General features: G+C 33.3%; 3 protein-coding genes across 7 annotated transcripts; 2 read left to right on the plus strand and 1 right to left on the minus strand.

Moving 5' to 3' along the window:
- Positions 1–433: 433 nt before the first annotated feature.
- On the plus strand, positions 434–7,209 carry LOC122405476 (hippocampus abundant transcript 1 protein-like). Of its 5 annotated transcripts, none has more exons than XM_043410257.1 (8): positions 434–706; positions 3,724–3,945; positions 4,153–4,554; positions 4,629–4,850; positions 5,066–5,349; positions 5,488–5,785; positions 5,984–6,140; positions 6,600–7,209. In XM_043410257.1, exons 2-8 carry the CDS (start codon positions 3,814–3,816, stop codon positions 6,704–6,706), a joined length of 1,602 nt encoding a protein of 533 aa, XP_043266192.1. In that variant the 5' UTR covers positions 434–706; positions 3,724–3,813; the 3' UTR covers positions 6,707–7,209. The 5 variants fall into 5 exon arrangements, with proteins under 5 accessions (XP_043266192.1, XP_043266195.1, XP_043266193.1 ...); XM_043410258.1 differs by having other exon boundaries at positions 701–793; XM_043410259.1 differs by lacking the exon at positions 434–706 and adding an exon at positions 2,387–3,577.
- Positions 7,210–11,747: 4,538 nt separating this feature from the next.
- Positions 11,748–15,072, minus strand: LOC122405478 (TBC1 domain family member 7). Its single transcript, XM_043410264.1, has 5 exons — positions 14,891–15,072; positions 14,436–14,785; positions 14,067–14,351; positions 13,845–13,974; positions 11,748–13,774 (listed from the first exon to the last, which is right to left on the minus strand). The coding sequence occupies exons 1-5, from the start codon at positions 14,930–14,932 to the stop codon at positions 13,679–13,681; spliced, it is 903 nt and encodes a 300-aa protein (XP_043266199.1). The 5' UTR covers positions 14,933–15,072; the 3' UTR covers positions 11,748–13,678.
- Positions 15,073–15,135: 63 nt separating this feature from the next.
- LOC122405479 (protein FRA10AC1 homolog) lies at positions 15,136–17,144 on the plus strand. The gene is made up of 5 exons (XM_043410266.1): positions 15,136–15,493; positions 15,759–15,927; positions 16,257–16,416; positions 16,493–16,781; positions 17,008–17,144. Exons 1-5 carry the CDS (start codon positions 15,387–15,389, stop codon positions 17,009–17,011), a joined length of 729 nt encoding a protein of 242 aa, XP_043266201.1. The 5' UTR covers positions 15,136–15,386; the 3' UTR covers positions 17,012–17,144.
- The last annotated feature ends 1,882 nt before the right edge of the window (positions 17,145–19,026 follow it).

Below are 19,026 nucleotides of genomic sequence, written 5' to 3' on the forward strand. Positions count from 1 at the left end.
ATTATAATTGTTATTCAATCTATAAATGTTTACAATAGATCTTTCACAGAAAGTGGATATAATTAGTTGAATAAAAAATGTCAGAAGTTTTAAAATATGGGTTACGTTATTAATGATAAATACGTTTTATATGGACTATACAAATGTTTGTACTTATATACAATATGTATATACAACTTATTTATATATAATACGTACCTAAAAAGATTAACCCAACTTTATCAATATACATATTTTGCTACTCATACGTATATGTAAGTAGGTACACGCTAATGAAAAAGCATGGCACGGTTGATAAAAAAGAATTGATACGTTGATGCGTTTTGTTACACTGTCGCTCAGCGGCGCTTACTTCGCGTGCAAATTCTGTGATCGCTATACTTTCTGTTCTATGTCCACTATAAAATATATTGCACTTACCTGGTAGTCTGTAGTAGTCTGCGGCATGGTTAAATGTGGCTTGTTGCACTATGTAGATGCGAATATAAGGACGATATAAAGCTAAAATTGCCTTTTGTGTTTGTGTGAGAGGTTTCACTGAAAAATGACTCGTACGGTGTCATCGAATTTTTAGGAATTAATGAAACTGAAAAAGCGGAAGAGTCTGTGCGCGCAGTGCGTGAATATGCCCGCCAAGGTCTCAAAGAAGGTCGTGGGCATGATCGTACGAAGCCGAAAATTCATTATTAAGGATGGGGTCATTACGGTACTGAACAATTCAGTTTAATATCTATTAGATTTTTAAGTTACATACTTGATCCTTTTATGTGTTACCTCTGATTTCGCATTAAAAGTAAGTACGAATTTTCGTTCAATGCATGACGTGTATAATTATTCTATTCTGTGTTTATCTTCTGTCAAGTAGCGCATAAAATAGTAAATAATAATAATGAAATTTTACGCATTAGATGCTACTTGATATGCGTATAACGTTCCGAATTACGAAATTTTGTGCGAGTTTTTAGCGCGTTTACATTGTATTTACATAGCATTCACACATGGTTAAATCTCTGTTCATTTTCATGTACATACATATCTGTTAATAAGATTCATTTTCATGTGCATAGATCACTGTTGTAAAATGCAAATCGCACATTTTATGTAAGAGATTTAAAATTTTCAATAACATATTGTTCAACTTGATATGGTTTTATTTCAAGAATCTACTTTCTGTAACCCTTTGATTGCAAGTATAAAATACTAATTGTAATATGTAATGATGAAATAATAATTTTGTTAAGATTCAAATACAACACAAATTAAACAATTTCAACTTTTATCCATTCCTGATATCTTACAATTAATGAACTATGATCTGCAACCAGCTTCTTTGTTCTGCTTTTATCTTATAAAACAACTCAAGGTTGTTTCAAATGGATACCGAATGATCTTTGGAAAATCTATGGTCTTGTTTAAGATAATAATTGGTAAGGTTATCTTATACATTCAAAAAGATTACGTATAATATTGCCTTAAACTGTGTCATTTTCCTTTTTCTCCAGCTTCATGGATTGTTATTACATTCTTACCTTTACCTCTGTGTTTTACAATTATTATTTACAACATAAAATAGATAAACAATTTTTTATAATACTTATGAAAAAGCACATTTATTTCTTCAGTCTGTCTAACCTCTCAACATTATTAGTGATGAATCTAGTAAAAAATGATTTTTAATATTAATAAAATTTAATACAAAGAAATAATCAGTTAAATATTTAATTTCAATAATATTAAATAATACATAAAGAATAGACATATGTATTTTTGGGTACAATATGGTAACCTTTAAGTCCACTGTAATAAAGTTAATTGAAAATATAAAATATATATATACATTCCTGCTATTTCAATTACTAAAATAGAAAAATGTTTTCACAATTAGCACATAATAACTAATAAAACTATTAAATAGTTTAATTCGTTGAAAATAAAACGTGAGACATGATTATGACTCATCTATGAAATTGTAAATTGCAAATTTGTAACAGTTTATCTTTCCACTAAAATATATATCTTTTTTAGTGAAATAATATTATATTGTTGGTCTCTGTTTCTTTTTATTGAAGTAATATTGCATATGTACAGATCTTTCAGGTAACACCGTCTTGCGCATATTGATCAGCTGCCAACAATGTGTGGTTGACAAATAGTAATCTTTTTCAATACTGAGCAAATAATAAAAATACTTTTATTCGGATCTCTCGAAGTGAAACAATTTTTCGTTCTAATATATTGTCGTAGATGTACGATGAACAAAATATCGTACCTCGTTTAGAGATTTGTAGGTTAGATGCAATGTAAAGGTACGATGAAAGAACTATAGAGTGTAGTACATATTGCGAAAAGTATTGCGAGGGGGGGAGGGGGGTTGGTGTCGTGTAGAGTTGTAATGCAGTGGTTCAGGGTTTCTATAGTTAAAATTTTTGGTTGTTGCACCGAAAAAGGGAAAAGTGTATATTATAACAATTGTAAAACCATCGATTAATTATATGAGCTTAAAAACCTCTACGACGAAGTACTGACAATAAGTTATGACGTCGAAAAACATTAAATTCGAGAAGGATCACTCCGCCCGATGGATCAGTTGATATCCATTACCGATCATACCATTCTTTTGATATGCTAGCAACATAACGTTTCGCCCTACGATTTTCACATAAAATTTAAATGTCGGCGACAACTTCGTGCGTATTATGAAAATTCGCGTGACGTCATACCGAATAGTATCCAATTATTGAATCATTAACAAACAACAAATGGAACGATGTCTGACAGAAACATGAGTTGCTTTTAACAAAGAGAAATGATTAAAACAGAAATGCTCGAATGGCATTATGTAAAGAAAAAGAATTCTTCAATTTTTCTAAACTGTAACACTGTTAACGATGTAGTGCTCTTCAAATAAGCCACCCTCAAAAGTTGCTATGACTGTGAGAAGCACTTCAAGATCTTTCCATAAATCTGTGTACGCGATATAAAAGGAAATACTTTTGAGATTGTTATGCATGGATATTTTGTTCGATAGTCATGGTTTTGACGCAAGACTTTATGCATTTATAAGATCTTTTGACTTTACGTTGTTAAGATATGTAAAAAGATAGCACAGAAGAATGCTTTATTCGAACGAAAAGAAAATTTCTATAGCATGACCAAAAATGATCGTAATCGAGAAGATCATAGAGTTATATGAACAAAGAAAATCAAGCTGTTAAATGAAAAAAATGATGACAAATCTTATTTACAATACCAAATTCGTTAGATTTTTTTTTACAATGATGCACAATATTTTTCATATTACTGAGTGATATTAATCTAATTGCTTAACTTTTGTTAATGGCACAACTTATAATGATAAAAAATTAGTATTATGGAAACAAGAAAGAAGCTTGTTGCAATTACTAATTCAATTATTTTATATGTATGTTGCTAAGGTTAATGCAATCTATATAAACCTTAAAGATAAACAAATAGATTGAATTTCCGTTAGATAAATTAAATGTGATACGATAAGAACATTTGTAGAAGCAGACGCAATACGCTGAATGTACTGCGAGAAAAATTGACAAGAAAATAGGTACAGAAATAAAGCTTAAAATTGAAATTAACGCATAAACATAATCAAAGAAGCACAGTAATAATAAATCATTCTTAACGACAATTAGGTTGATCATTTGAAAATGCAAAATTGACATGGTGTTAAGTCAAGGTTATTCGTTACAGTATTATATGGATCTGAACAACTGATAAATGAAAAATTGATAGAATCATAAATATGGAAAGAAATATATATAGTAGCACTTCTTAGGGGTCATGCCCCCTGGGGCAAAAGGCGGAGCAGAGGGCCTGGGCCCTTCCTGTTCTGAAATTCACAACAGCCAAGAACATGCTATTGCTAAACTCACACCTCTTACATTTACTCAGCAATGCTACAGGCATCTTAAGGTCAGCTGTCATAATTTGCAAAGTGCTTATAGTTTTGATAAACTCAAAGAAAGATTTTGATATTAATATTTTGTATTAAATTATCGTTTACTGTTCCATATTCGTTGGGTACAGCAGATAGATATCATGGCTGCTTATGAATTGTCTAATTGTCTAGTCTTATATGTAGGGGACAAATTTATAGAAATTATTATTTTTCTTTTTCAGAGTTCTGGTGTGGGAGAGGCAAGTGTGTACCATGCTCTGGTTGTAATATTTTTGGAATTTTTTGCATGGGGTTTATTAACCATGCCTGTTATCTCTGTATTGAATATCACATTTCCAAATCACACGTTCCTGATGAATGGCTTGATAATGGGCATTAAAGGAATCCTGTCGTTTCTTTCCGCGCCACTGATTGGTGCTTTATCCGATGTGTGGGGTCGAAAGTTCTTTCTACTCATCACTGTAGCCTTCACGTGTGCGCCGATTCCTCTAATGAGCATTAACACATGGTGGTTCTTTGCTATGATCTCCATCAGTGGTGTCTTTGCTTGCACATTTTCAGTGGTATTTGCATATGTTGCGGATGTTACGGAAGAACATCAAAGATCTCCAGCATATGGTATGGTAAGTATTACATTATCAACTCTGTTAACGAATTTTAGGTGCGAAATTTTTGTTTCATAAATATGTTTCATCAGGTATCAGCAACTTTTGCTGCGAGTATGGTAGTAAGTCCAGCATTAGGAGACCATATTATGAAAGTGTATGGTGAAAATCTTGTGGTTGCATTAGCAACTGCTATTGCAGTGTTGGATGTGTTTTTTATATTAGTGGCTGTACCTGAAAGTTTGCCTGAAAAAGCTCGCCCACCAGCACCTATATCTTGGGAGCAGGCAGATCCTTTTGCTTATCTTGGAAAGGCAAGTGATTAATTATAGTATATATATATAAAGGAAATGTATTTGAAATCAATCCAAATTAGCGCGTTTTGCGTGTAAAAATAGATATGTGTAACCTTTGCAATTACAAATTCTTGAGTTCTATTTTAAGCAAAGTGTGCAAATATATACGAAAAGCAAATTTTTGTGTTACGCTAGAAATTCTGTGTACGTGAATGACGTTTATGATGTTTTAGGTTGGCAAAGATCACACAATCTTAATGTTGTGTATTACCGTGTTCCTGAGCTATCTTCCTGAAGCAGGACAATATAGTTGTATATTCGTCTATTTGACTAAGGTTATGGGATTTACTGCTTTGATGGTAGCATTTTTTATTGCTGTGGTGGGAGTCTTAAGCGTTGGAGCGCAAATTGTCTTGGGTCTTTTAATAAAGATCCTTGGCAGTAAACATACTATAATCTTAGGCCTCTTATTTGAGATGCTACAACTTATGTGGTTTGGCTTCGGTTCCCAAACATGGTAATATTTGTTACTTGTATGCATAAATTAGTTTTTATATAAAATCTAGATTATATATTGTACAGTAAATTTTAACACAACCAGTATAAAAAAAATCGGCACTGCTCGAAGTTCATAAAATATTTTTACAACTTCAAGGATGATGTGGGCTGCTGGAGTGCTTGCCTCTGTGTCAAGTATTACATATCCTGCAATTTCTGCATTCATATCCATGCATTCTGATGCTGATAAGCAGGGTTTGGTACAAGGCATGGTAACTGGAATGCGTGGATTATGCAACGGTCTTGGGCCAGCAATGTTTGGAGTAATATTTTATTTGTTCCGCGTTGATCTCAACGATAATTCTCCCCTTCCTGCAAAACCATCTCCTTTAGATGAAAATAATAAAACAGGAACTGCCACACATCTTGATATTATGCCACAGCTAGTAACACAGGTAGGTTCCATTATGAATTAAATATTCTTAATGTACATTTTTCTTATACAAATAATTGTTGTAAAACATTGCATTTATAACAGTGCTCTCCAAGCCAGAGCTTGTTAGCCCTTTTGGGGTTTTCCACTCCCGTCTGCGGTGTAAGCTGGAGAGCACTGCTCGATACGAATGTTTCAAAAAGAGAAATGATTTTTTCAGCTCGTCCCAGGACCACCATTTGTGTTTGGTGCATTACTTGTGATATGCGCATTACTGGTAGCTGCATTTATACCCGAATCAAACACAATACCAACAGGACCGATACATCATTCATCCACCTCCCGGAGGCCCTCCGGTAAATACGCATATCAGAAATGTACGTTAAAGGTTGACAGTTATGTTAAAAATCAGATGTATTATTGGTGGTGGTTTTCACTAAAATTTAATGTTAGAATAAGAACTGCCATTTAATGCAAAATGCCGCTATAAAATGCAGAAATTGTTACACACAAAACAAAGAAACTATATCGATCATTGATATAATCAAAATACATCTATATTTTATATAACATATATGAATGTTATTTAAAATTTGTCATGCATTACGTATATATAGATATATAGCCATATACAAACACGATGACTCGCCAAAGCTTGGAACTTAAAATATCTTCGTTGCTTTTGACGAAATGTTTATATGAAATAAACATTTTTATCTCTATTTTTCTTGTATCATTAGGGGCAACAAAGATATTGTCCAAACTTTGGCGACTCGTCCTGTTTATGCATGTATCAAGACATGTGTATATTACATTGAATTTTCTTACAATTTAAGGTTTGTCTTTGGATGTACACTATGAGGCAGACAAACTGGGAAGCGGGAAAGGGAAAATAGGACCGCTGTCACCTCTAGTCGACAATTGCAACTCTGCTGCTCTATAGCTATTGTCAAAATTAAGGCAAGACGACACAGCAATGAAGAGGGACATGTATCCTTGCCCAGTGACGAAACTCTATGTTTAAAGAAGCTGTCGTTACTATCAAGTGCACCTACTTCACAAGGACTTTAAGGGGGTAGGCACGGCACGTGACCTCGCCGATTCGGCAGGTCGGTATTACAGCAGATATTCTATGCACAGAAATGGTAATACCATCAGATACGCTGCCGCCTAAAGAAATCAGAGGCAGCTGCTTGCTATTGCCATATACCATTCCGAACAGTGTGACCAATCGACAATAGTAACGGCGAACTTCCTTAGCGTCTAACAGAGTGGTGGGGATAGCAGGTATACATATACTACTAACCCAGCCCTCGATTCTACGGCTGTATTTCGTTCATTTTTTCCTCGACTTTCGACGTTTATATTAATAAATGTGAACAGAATCTCGTTCGATTTTGACCAGAGCGCACTGCATTGGACCTTCCTCTTTCGAATGAGACCTCATCCGACCCAAAAGCTGCTCATATAAGGGCAAAATCTCTTATTTCGACATAATTGAGTACATCGAAATCGACAGTAATGACGGCGAACTTCCTTAGCGTCTAACGTAGTGAAATAAAGAACGCTAGTGTGAGCCTTTCCTTCTTGCTCTTGTAAAAGAGAAACAACTGAAATACGACCTCGCGATAAGCGGCATACGATTCCAAGCCTCGACTGCCCCAGCATTTTTACTTTCCGACCTATGTAAGGTACAATAAGGAAATTTATGAAGTATCATAATGTAAAAAAAAATGTCGAAATTTTTTTTAGCGGAAATACACGTTTTAGGACCCCCTGATCATATTGTGACTATTAAAAAAAAAGACTTTTTTTTTTGTTCCTATTACATATAAACGGCTGAATGAATTTCAATGAAACTTTACATTTCAGTTTTATGTTCTCGTTTCAAGGTCTGATTAGATTTTGAGCGTGATCAGCCCCCGGATAATGATGATTATACGACTTTTAGTTTTATAATTATTTCGATACATATACATTATTTGTAACAAATTTTGGCAATTATTTAGAAAAGGGGGAGGTCTCACCGATTTTGATGATTTTTGAATATGTTGTAAAAATCAACATTTTGAACAACTTTTTCCTATACATATAACCACCGCTGGCCTTATTTTTCGAGATTTTTCTTCAAAAAGATTGCTGCTACTGCAATGAATTTTGTCTATATGTACATGTCCGTGACTCTGTATGCGTCAGTCCACGACTTTTTTCCTCGACTTTCGACGTTTATATTAATAAATGTGAACAGAATCTCGTTCGATTTTGACCAGAGCGCACTGCATTGGACCTTCCTCTTTCGAATGAGACCTCATTCGACCCAAAAGCTGCTCATATAAGGGCAAAATTTCTTATTTCGAAACCCCCTATTTCGGGCCAAATTGTGTCGGTATACCGCGCGCTGCATTGATCGTGCCTACCTCCTTCGGTGTCTTTCAATCATCGATTCATTTTTGCTCATTTATTATTAACAATAAATCCAATATAGAGTCTCCCACGAAGCGGGATCTATGCAGGTGATTCAGTATTGGAATCGTACAACTCTTTTAGTAGCCTAACCCATACCTCGATTCTGCGGCTGTATTTCGATCATTTTTTCCTCGACTTTCGACGTTTATATTAATAAATGTGAACAGAATCTCGTTCGATTTTGACCAGAGCGCACTGCATTGGACCTTCCTCTTTCGAATGAGACCTCATTCGACCGAAAAGCTGCTCATATAAGGACAAAATTTCTTGTTTCGAGAACCCATATTTCGGGCCGAATTGTGTCGGTATACCGCACGCTGCATTGCTCGTGCCTACCTCCTTCGGTGTCTTTCAATCGTCGATTCATTTTTGCTCATTTATTATTTACAGTAAATCCAACACATACTCTCCCACGAAGCGTGTATATAAATGAAGAAGACTTTCGCGGCAATATTTTATTTTAATCAACATGCAACCCCACTCTAAAATCTTCCACAATAATGTTTCCAAAAAAACTTGATTACTATGCATTCATTTGAAAATTTTACTGTACAAAATAAAGTAACATTTATTTTCGTGAATAATGTAGGGTATGAAATTGTAGACAATAATGTAGCGAAGGCTGCAATACTTACTTTGAATATTCGCTCAAGTAGAGAGGTAACGCGTGCGCGCTCTAGCCGGATTGGAAACATTTGAAAACCTGGAAAGTATTGTCAGACTCCAAACTCGCAAAACTATTGGCCGATTCAAAACTTGATCGATTCCGAGATCCATATGGAATCGATAACTTTCTGTAGTAATTTGTGCTTGACGATTATTAAATATTAAATGTGGGTAATTATTTAGATTACGGACGGTAACACCGATTTCGGTGATTTTTGAATATGTTATAGAAATCAACATTTTGAACAACTTTTTCCTATACATATAACCGCCGCTCAGCCTTAGTTTCAGAGATTTCTCTTCAAAAAGATCGCTGCTACTACATACAATGAATTCTATCTATACGTAAGTACATGCTGTGGCAGCGTGTGTGTAAGCGTTCAATCGCCGATTGTTCATTGTTTCTATAGATGCATCGAGGCGGCCGACAATGGGTGTGCCTAAAACATCTAACCCTTATAAACCTAATTATTCTACCTAGTAACTAATATAATGGATTAGGTCTGGGTTAGATTTTCTTATACCGGCCGCCGTAAGGCGGTCGGCCACGTATTCATTTTCTATTTCAATTTTCTCTATTGATATTATCAGAAGTGGGAAACATTTCATTATTCGATCATTAAAATCATATTGTCGATGGAAGAAGAATTCAGCTAAATAGCCTACATAATGTATTTGGCGAGTTCCATACTTCGGAATATTCGAACCATTGACAGCAATACAGAACTAGATTTAGCTTCACACATTGTGCATTATTTCTTGTCACAAACAAGAGAAAAAATCGGCGATCGTGGACTGACGCATACAGAGTCACGGACATGTACATATAGACAAAATTCATTGCAGTAGCAGCAATCTTTTTGAAGAAAAATCTCGAAAAATAAGGCCAAGCGGTGGTTATATGTATAGGAAAAAGTTGTTCAAAATGTTGATTTTTACAACATATTCAAAAATCATCAAAATCGGTGAGACCTCCCCCTTTTCTAAATAATTGCCAAAATTTGTTACAAATAATGTATATGTATCGAAATAATTATAAAACTAAAAGTCGTATAATCATCATTATCCGGGGGCTGATCACGCTCAAAATCTAATCAGACCTTGAAACGAGAACATAAAACTGAAATGTAAAGTTTCATTGAAATTCATTCAGCCGTTTATATGTAATAGGAACAAAAAAAAAGTCTTTTTTTTTAATAGTCACAATATGATCAGGGGGTCCTAAAACGTGTATTTCCGCTAAAAAAAATTTCGACATTTTTTTTACATTATGATACTTCATAAATTTCCTTATACCTTACATAGGTCGGAAAGTAAAAATGCTGGGGCAGTCGAGGCTTGGAATCGTATGCCGCTTATCGCGAGGTCGTATTTCAGTTGTTTCTCTTTTACAAGAGCAAGAAGGAAAGGCTCACACTAGCGTTCTTTATTTCACTACGTTAGACGCTAAGGAAGTTCGCCGTCATTACTGTCGATTTCGATGTACTCAATTATGTCGAAATAAGAGATTTTGCCCTTATATGAGCAGCTTTTGGGTCGGATGAGGTCTCATTCGAAAGAGGAAGGTCCAATGCAGTGCGCTCTGGTCAAAATCGAACGAGATTCTGTTCACATTTATTAATATAAACGTCGAAAGTTTAGGAAAAAATGAATGAAATACAGCCGCAGAATCGAGGTCTTTTTAGGTTACTAAAAGAGTTGTACGATTCCAATACTGAATCACCTGCATAGATCCCGCTTCGTGGGAGAGTCTATGTTGAATTTATTGTCAATAATAAATGAGCAAAAATGAATCGATGATTGAAAGACACCGAGGGAGATAGGCAGGCACGAGCAATGCAGCGCGCGGTATACCGACACAATTCGGCCCGAAATATGGGTTTTCGAAACAAGAAATTTTGTCCTTATATGAGCAGCTTTTCGGTCGGATGAGGTCTCATTCGAAAGAGGAAGGTCCAATGCAGTGCGCTCTGGTCAAAATCGAACGTGATTCTGTTCACATTTATTAATATAAACGTCGAAAGTCGAGGAAAAAATGAACGAAATACAGCCGCAGAATCGAAGTATGGGTTAGGTTGTCAGCATCTGGCTTTCTCGGGGCGACGGGCCTATGTATCGAAGCTAACGCTTCACTTTGGTATGGTTTCACCTTCACAGCCCTCTTGATTAGGCGCCATCTCGTAGCGACTGCCTGAACTAAATTTGTCACGTGACTTGCTCTGCTATTACCCATGTAATGGCGGAACTCGCTTGTGGGAATGCAATTCCGAAATAAGAGATTTTGTCCTTATATGAGCAGCTTTTGGGTCGGATGACGTCTCATTCGAAAGAGGAAGGTCCAATGCAGCGCGCTCTGGTCAGTATTGGAATCGTACAACTCTTTTAGTAACCTAAAAAGACCTCGATTCTGTGGCTGTATTTCATTCATTTTTTTCTCGACTTTCGACGTTGATATTAATAAATGTGAACAGAATCTCGTTCGATTCTGACCAGAGCGCACTGCATTGGACCTTCCTCTTTCGAATGAGACCTCATTCGACCCAAAAGCTGCTCATATAAGGGCAAAATCTCTTATTTCGAAACCCCCTATTTCGGGCCAAATTGTGTCGGTTTACAGCGCGCTGCATTACCCGTGCCTACCCCCTTAAGAGAGCTGTCTATATTGTATTATACTACATTTTTAAGTCAGTAACTGAGTTTGATTTTAGGATTATCAATCCACTTAATGCTTAGGTTATAAAAGGTTTTTACGATCAGTGCTCGTTTTATGAAATATAAGTTGAGCTGAAAACAGAGTTCAATCTGTTTATGTTTTTCGTATTTGAAAAATAAAATTACGCTTTTCGTTTTCCTAAAGGGTGATTCAAATATCAACTTGTACTAAATCAAGCACTGGATACCTTGATTCGTTTATCAGTGACTCCTAGTTTATGTAGCTTGCCGATAGTATAAAATTGTGAGACGAATGAAACTTCTAACCAGTATTTTTACTAGACTTTATAACATAAGTTTCAGAACTTTTTATGTAAAATTCTTTTCTTCTATCATACACGTCACTTATTGCCGAGAATTCTTTTCTTTTCTTTTATTTAACGCAAAAGCACCTGTTAGTTTTATCGCACATATCATGGAACTCGAATTTAGGTTAGTTTTCATAAATGTTTTTGTGAATCATGTCTGAAAAACAAGATCTTATTTATTTGCGAATATATTTTGTTTCATTTTTCATGCATTCCTTTGTTTTAAGCAAACCTTTTAAATTAGAAAGATGAATGTAATAGACGAGGAAGAATGTGCAGACATTGTAAATGAACTCTACATAGCTAAAGTAAGGAATAAGTTTTCAGTTGCATATAATACCTAGCGAGAGTTAGCTGATGTTTGTAAAGTACGTTTAACTATTTTCTTTGCATAAAATATTTATTTTAATAAATAGACGTCAGCAGAATGAATGCAATGGCCTTAATCAGAAAGAAAAACCAATTTATATGAAATTATACTTTGTCGTTCAAAGGCGGTGGTAAATTTTGATTAAGAATGTTGCAAACATTATTAATTGAACGCTTGAAACGTTTCCCTAACGTTAAAATGTGCATGTTATAAATTGGAGTCATTGATGTTAAGAAAATACAACAATAGTGTAGTGTATTTGTGCATTTCACTTGTATTTTATGAGAGAATTAGTGTCTGCAGAACTATATGTGCATTGCCATAGTATAACTCTCTGAATTAAAAATCTGCCAACATTGTTTAATATCGATTTATGATAATGAAGTTCGATCATGTGTTAAAATTCGTGCACACTGCTAATGTTATTTTAAAGGAGCATAAAAATTTCTTCAACATGCTTGAAGTGAATCTAGCTTCATTATTATAATTTTTCAGCATACATGAAGTTATTGCCACTATTTGTTACAAGGTAATTAAGATACAAAAAAAGGATACTCAAGTCCCATTAAAAACCAAAGAATAAATAGTAGCTGAAGACCTACTCAAAAGATGTAATGTTAGGAAGCAGTAGGAATCCATGAAATATGGTGTAATGCGTGAGCAAGAAATAAAATTTTATATGATCTCACTTTTCTCCAAGAATCTTTCAATTTTCTAAATTAGAAAAAAAAATGTACATAAATCACAAAACGTTATTTCTTTTGTAAAAACTCAAAAGAAAGTTTAATCGATCTTCGGGCGTTTTAATCTGTCAGTGTCTATTCCACTGCTTGGAATCATTCTGATATTAAATAATGCTATGCATATCGAAATTTAATATTGTTTTTATATTATTGTTAAGATAAACTGCGGAATAAAATTCCGCCGATTGCACAAGTTAAAAACACGCGACAAAATTACTTTAATAATCATGATAGGGGGACATGATACAAAATGATGAAAGCGTATAATTGATTGTACAATAAATTTCTTGGAGAATAATACAAGCATAAAATGCCACAATTTTATGTTTTAGCCTGATTCAGAAATTTATTGACTTGCTGTTACACACTGAGTACATTAACACTGTTGTAACATAACATTGCAAAAAAGGAAACAAAAGAATCACAATATTAGTAATAAAGTCCAGTTCAAGACTTAACACCTCAATAAATTAAGTAATTGTATATGTAAAATGTATGACGGATGCATTAATAAAAATAATTATTTTTAAAATACAAAGACATATGTTATACAAACATAAATTTTTACATACATTAGAAACTTTTTTACACATTTACATTATGTATATTTTATCATGCCTTAGAAAGTCTTTCTACTTTCTAAAGTATTTCTAAATTGTTTGCGAAATAGTTATCAATGTGGAACCACTTTGTTGCCAAGATTCGATCGCTTTATTGACAATTAGTTCTGAGCTTTCTTCCGTTATCTAGAAATAAAAATATTTTCTTATGATCAACTATATTTTTAACTTTATACACATATATTCATTTTCATACATTGCCAATAGTATCTAATACACTGTCTAAATTTTCGCATCGCAATAAAAGTCGTCTTAAAGTAGTTAACGTAACTACAGTGACAAAAATTAATATTCTGTATGCACCTACAGCAATTTTATCCCATATTCTGTAATAAATGGATACATTAAGTTGTTTAGAATAGTGCTTTTAAATTTTTAGAATGTTTTCGCTTTAATTACATCGAAATACAATACAAACTTTACTATGGAACCAACAGATATTGTTCCTGCAAAACACGAACAAAACCACACATCGTATGGAATATTGTGAAGCGCTTCAATTTTAATAAGGTGTTTATACAATTCTGAATCTTCTCTTTCTAATAAAGTACAAGTACATTCCTGTAACTTATTTACTTCCTTATGAAACTTTTGTACTTGATCTAAGAGCCCACATAATATCCAGTATGTATCTACAAGCTTTTCGTCGTGAGTATCGCTATCAACAATATGCCACAATGTTTCAGCCATTTTACTCATAGCTCTATAACGAACACACACATTGGTAAAAACAGTAATTCAACAAATCACAGTTGTAAGGAAACAGAATTTAAAAACGGATAAAGACCTATGCAAAGGAATTTCTAATTGGGCACTCATATCAAGCTTTGCTCTTCTTGTACGCAATAACCACATTGTAAGAACCATTAAATGGGGCTTTGTATAATCGTCCAAGATCTTTGTAACTTTTAATGCTTTTTGCAGATCTTGGTACTCCATTCTTCTTTGGTTCATTATAAATTTATGACTATCTACATAAACCGGTATGATGTCCAATAATATTTTCCAGAGAAAATTTCTGTGTATAGTAGGAACAGTAAACCGCAAGCAGAACTGTTTAAGTTTTGCTTTGTCAAAAGGACGTTCCTTGAGTAATATTTCTAACGATCTCTTCTCCTCCACGCTACGAAATCCTACCTGTATTTTGACACATACACAAACGATTTATGAGATATTTTGTTGTATTTAGTATAGGGGTTATGTTACGCGGATTTAAGTAACGTGTTGTCCAAAAATGTTTACCTTCTCGTAGTAGGATGACCGAAAATTTCGTTCATCTGCCATTTTCTAGTTAACAAGTTCTTCAAATTTATGTATAATTATTTACTGTTTCAAAAAGATATCACTGCATTCAAATTAAGACGCATCACATATGATAAAGAGAAACAAACCAGTGTGGCCAGATTTGGCATAACGCGATCTAGTGAAATAGTCGCGGCCTAGGGACGCGACGTACGTATTTACATGCAGTGAGACGCCATTTGTAAATGTAGTGCGTGCAAGTGTAAAGAATGACTTAAAACGTTTTGAAAGTTGTCGTTTTTTGTGACAAAGTAATTGACAAAATTGAAGTCGTATAATTTCAAGTTAAAAATTATATTTAACATACGCATACACATTTATTACACAGTCTAAAGAAAAATATACGTATTGATTAAATGGCTTCTATGCATCTTCGCTGATACTCTAATGTTACGCATCGAACGTAGAAATAAATAGTCTTTGTTAATAAAAGAATATGTTTCCGGCGTACGCCTATTTATCGGCTTATGATAGACACAAGAAACTTATAAATGATTATTTAACGTTGCACGATGGCTCGGTATCATCCTTAAAACGAGACACGTATGTTAAATTTTTTAATCAATTTTCATTTGATAATTTGATATCATGGTCGATTAGTTTACCGTTTTCTTTTCGTATGAATATGTTTCTTAATTTGTATTTGCATAAATTTTCATCGACTATCTGTTCGAACGCATCCTCTGGTTAACCTGATACGTTAGAGATACATCCCTATAGACTTATTCAAACGTAAATTTCGGAGGAAAATGATAACTTTGTAAACCTTAAAATGAGCAGCTCTTGACGTTTCGGCCTGTGTTTCGAGGTCCCGAGATAAGACAGACTATGACGTTATTAGAGAAAACCACAAATTTCTTTGGGATGAAGATAACGATGCGCAAGATACATGGGGCGCGCGATTGGCAAAAAAATATTATGACAAATTGTTTAAGGAATACTGTATTGCTGATTTAACATATTACAAACACAATAAGGTAGATCGGAATTCTATTTGACATACAGTGAATCCTCGAGTTACGTAGACTCGACCCTCAAATATATTCTTATAGAGAAAAAATTAACCGTTGTATGAATTGTTAGTTGTTTTTAATCAAACGTGTTAATGTCCTTTGAAAGCTCAGAGACTATGGAAAGTTACCAATGATCCTTAATCTTTGTCCGATTTTTCTTTCTCCCTACAAAGCATTATATTTATACAATTTGATTTATGCAGAGAGTTTTAGAACAAATGAGCCACGTAAGGAGAGGAATTACTGTATATAATAGTTTTTATTATCAAATTTTACAAATAAAGATTGAACAGGTTGCCTTAAGATGGAGAACAGAGAAAGAAGTAGTTGTTGGCAAAGGACAGTTCGAATGTGGAAATAAGAAATGTAAAGAGAAGGAAGGACTGAAATCTTGGGAAGTAAATTTTGGTTACCTAGAACATGGAGAAAAAAAAAATGCTCTTGTAAAATTAAGTAAGCGAATGATTCTTTTCTTTAATACTCTTTAATCTATAGTATGTTTGAGTTTATTTATAATTCGTGCTTTAAGGATTATGTCCTGAATGTTCAGTGCAATTAAATTATCGGTCACAAAAACGCGAAGCGAAGAGACACAAGACACTGAAGAGATTAGGAACAAACTTAGAAACGCACGATAGTACACCCAGTACATCCGCAGTAAACATTAAAACAGAAGAAATTCAAGTTATAAACGACATCGAAGAATCTACTGAAGAAACTAATAAGGACGAATCAAAAATCTGGAAAGAGAAACCAGCGGATGGTTTAGAAAAAACTAGAGAAGAGGAGTTTGAAGAATATTTAGCAGATTTGCTAATGTAAGGAGAGCCGAAGTTCTCTTACAAAATAATATTAGTAATGTTGAAAAATTGTTTATTAATGATATTGTTGAGAAATATAACAATTTTTACGCATAACACTAGTCACGTTTAAATAAATATAACAGTTGTAATCATATTTTTATTTTGATTGATACATAATTCACATTCTACCATTATATCGCATGGTAACAAGACTTAGCATATATTTTCTTAACTTTTATAGATGAAATAATTTTCGATCGGTTATACTTGTGTTTGCAAAAAAATTAAATCTTCACAGTATGAACAAATCTAGCACCAGCCAATGTGTATATATATATATATATACGTAGATGTATTTTGTATAATAAATAAATACAATTATTTACTTATTTTTATTACAGTCAAGGATCCTCAACAACCTTCGTAATATATACAATTTTAAAAATAAAGTAAAGTCTAGCTTATCTACTTCTGAGATACGATCAATTTAACGCGTAATTCTTAATTCTTCTGTTGTTGTATTTTATGGTTAATAAATTAAATAGTAACACGTTTTCATGATAATTTTCATTACTATAAAATTCTACTATAAGATTAACGAATTATAAATCATTACACAGACTCTTCATTTTTGGAACCTTTGTTCCGCGATTATTTCTATAGAGTTTAAAAAATTTCTTCGTTCTTTGGTCTTTAGAACAAGGCATAATGATGTTAAGAAAAAACGAAAAATAATACTTCTAAATGAAAGTTCATATTGTCAATGTTTCAGCCTTGTTTTGTAGGCCTTCTTCAGGAAAATATGATTCGCATATCGATATCGAATCATCTCCCAAAATATAGCATCGAATATTATCCTAAGTATAATTGTTATATATATAAAAGGTCAGAAATTTAAAATCCATTAAACAACGAAAATAAACAATTTTTCAATATCTAGTCGAACCGTTATCGGTACGATACAACCTGAAATTAGGATTACTTTTGTCTAAGGAATCGCAAATACGTAAAGTTTAATATGAAGTATTAAAATTGTGTTACTAGATTGCATATAAGACCTACTTAGCCAATTGTAAGATAAATGAAAAAAACAGGCTTTGATCGATATCGATCGAAGCTGACGATTTTATCTAAAAATAAAAAATCCGAGAATGAAGATTTCTTATAATCGGTTTCGTTGTCTAGTATCGTGGCAATTGTTTCCCCCCTATAATATCGCATTAAGTATTGTCCTGAAGTATAAAGAACAGTAAACTTTTTGAAACTCTACCATTTGAAGCAGCCAAAGGAACAAAGAAATTTAATTGAATGTTTATAAAATCGATTTTAGGGATTGATATTCAAATTTGATTTGTTTTTCACTTTACTTTTAACCGACAACTTGTATTACTACGAATATCATTAATAATTTCTATCTCTAAACATCTGGCCACCATTACATGTAAATTTACAGATTATGGCAAACAGAATAGCCGTTGTAATTTTACATACGAATTGATAAATTGAGCTGTAACCCTCGACTTCAGCACTATAATCTGAGAAAGCATCATGAGAAAGACTTTTAATTTCGTTAATTACGTTCGCGATGCTTTGCTTATACTTTTCTTTACGAATCATCACTTTTTCACTGCAAACCTTGTTGCAACAGTTACAAGATTGTCTACTATTAACTATATGTATAATAAAAATTGAGAGCTAGATTAAGAACACATTTTCTATGCATTCTTAATGCAATTTATCTAACATAATTGATAACAATTTGACTGTTTTTCTGTTCACTTTTGTTTCCAATTCTACTGTTCTATCCTCGTCGTGTCAATAAGCTAAAATTTCATGTAAAAAGACTAGCCTAATACTCAAACTTACTCTATTTTCAATATTTATAACACTTACTATTCTTATGTAATGTATAACAAGTTTAAGATTACAAATATATTGCATGAAACTGAACATACAAAACGTATAGTACATAATTGAGGAAGTCTAGTATGGAGAATATTTTTATAATGCAAAAACTTCAGTATCTCTATGATAATTCCAAATTTTTTTGTGCGAGAACTGTGTACATTCAAAAATTAGACGTCGCTAAAGAATGTTATTTTAGTACTAGCAAGCAATAAAATATTGCTTCTATTGTCTTTCGATTAAAAGATCACTATCAATATGAAAGAATTAACAACTATATTCTGCATTTAATTCGTTTAAATAATAAAAATAATAATTTATTAAGATATAGAAAACTTCCTAAATTCCTTGACCG

This window comes from Colletes gigas, unplaced genomic scaffold, assembly GCF_013123115.1.
Source record: "Colletes gigas isolate AHSC1104 unplaced genomic scaffold, ASM1312311v1 Colletes_gigas_Sc00004, whole genome shotgun sequence".
Taxonomy (NCBI): Eukaryota; Metazoa; Arthropoda; class Insecta; order Hymenoptera; family Colletidae; genus Colletes; species Colletes gigas.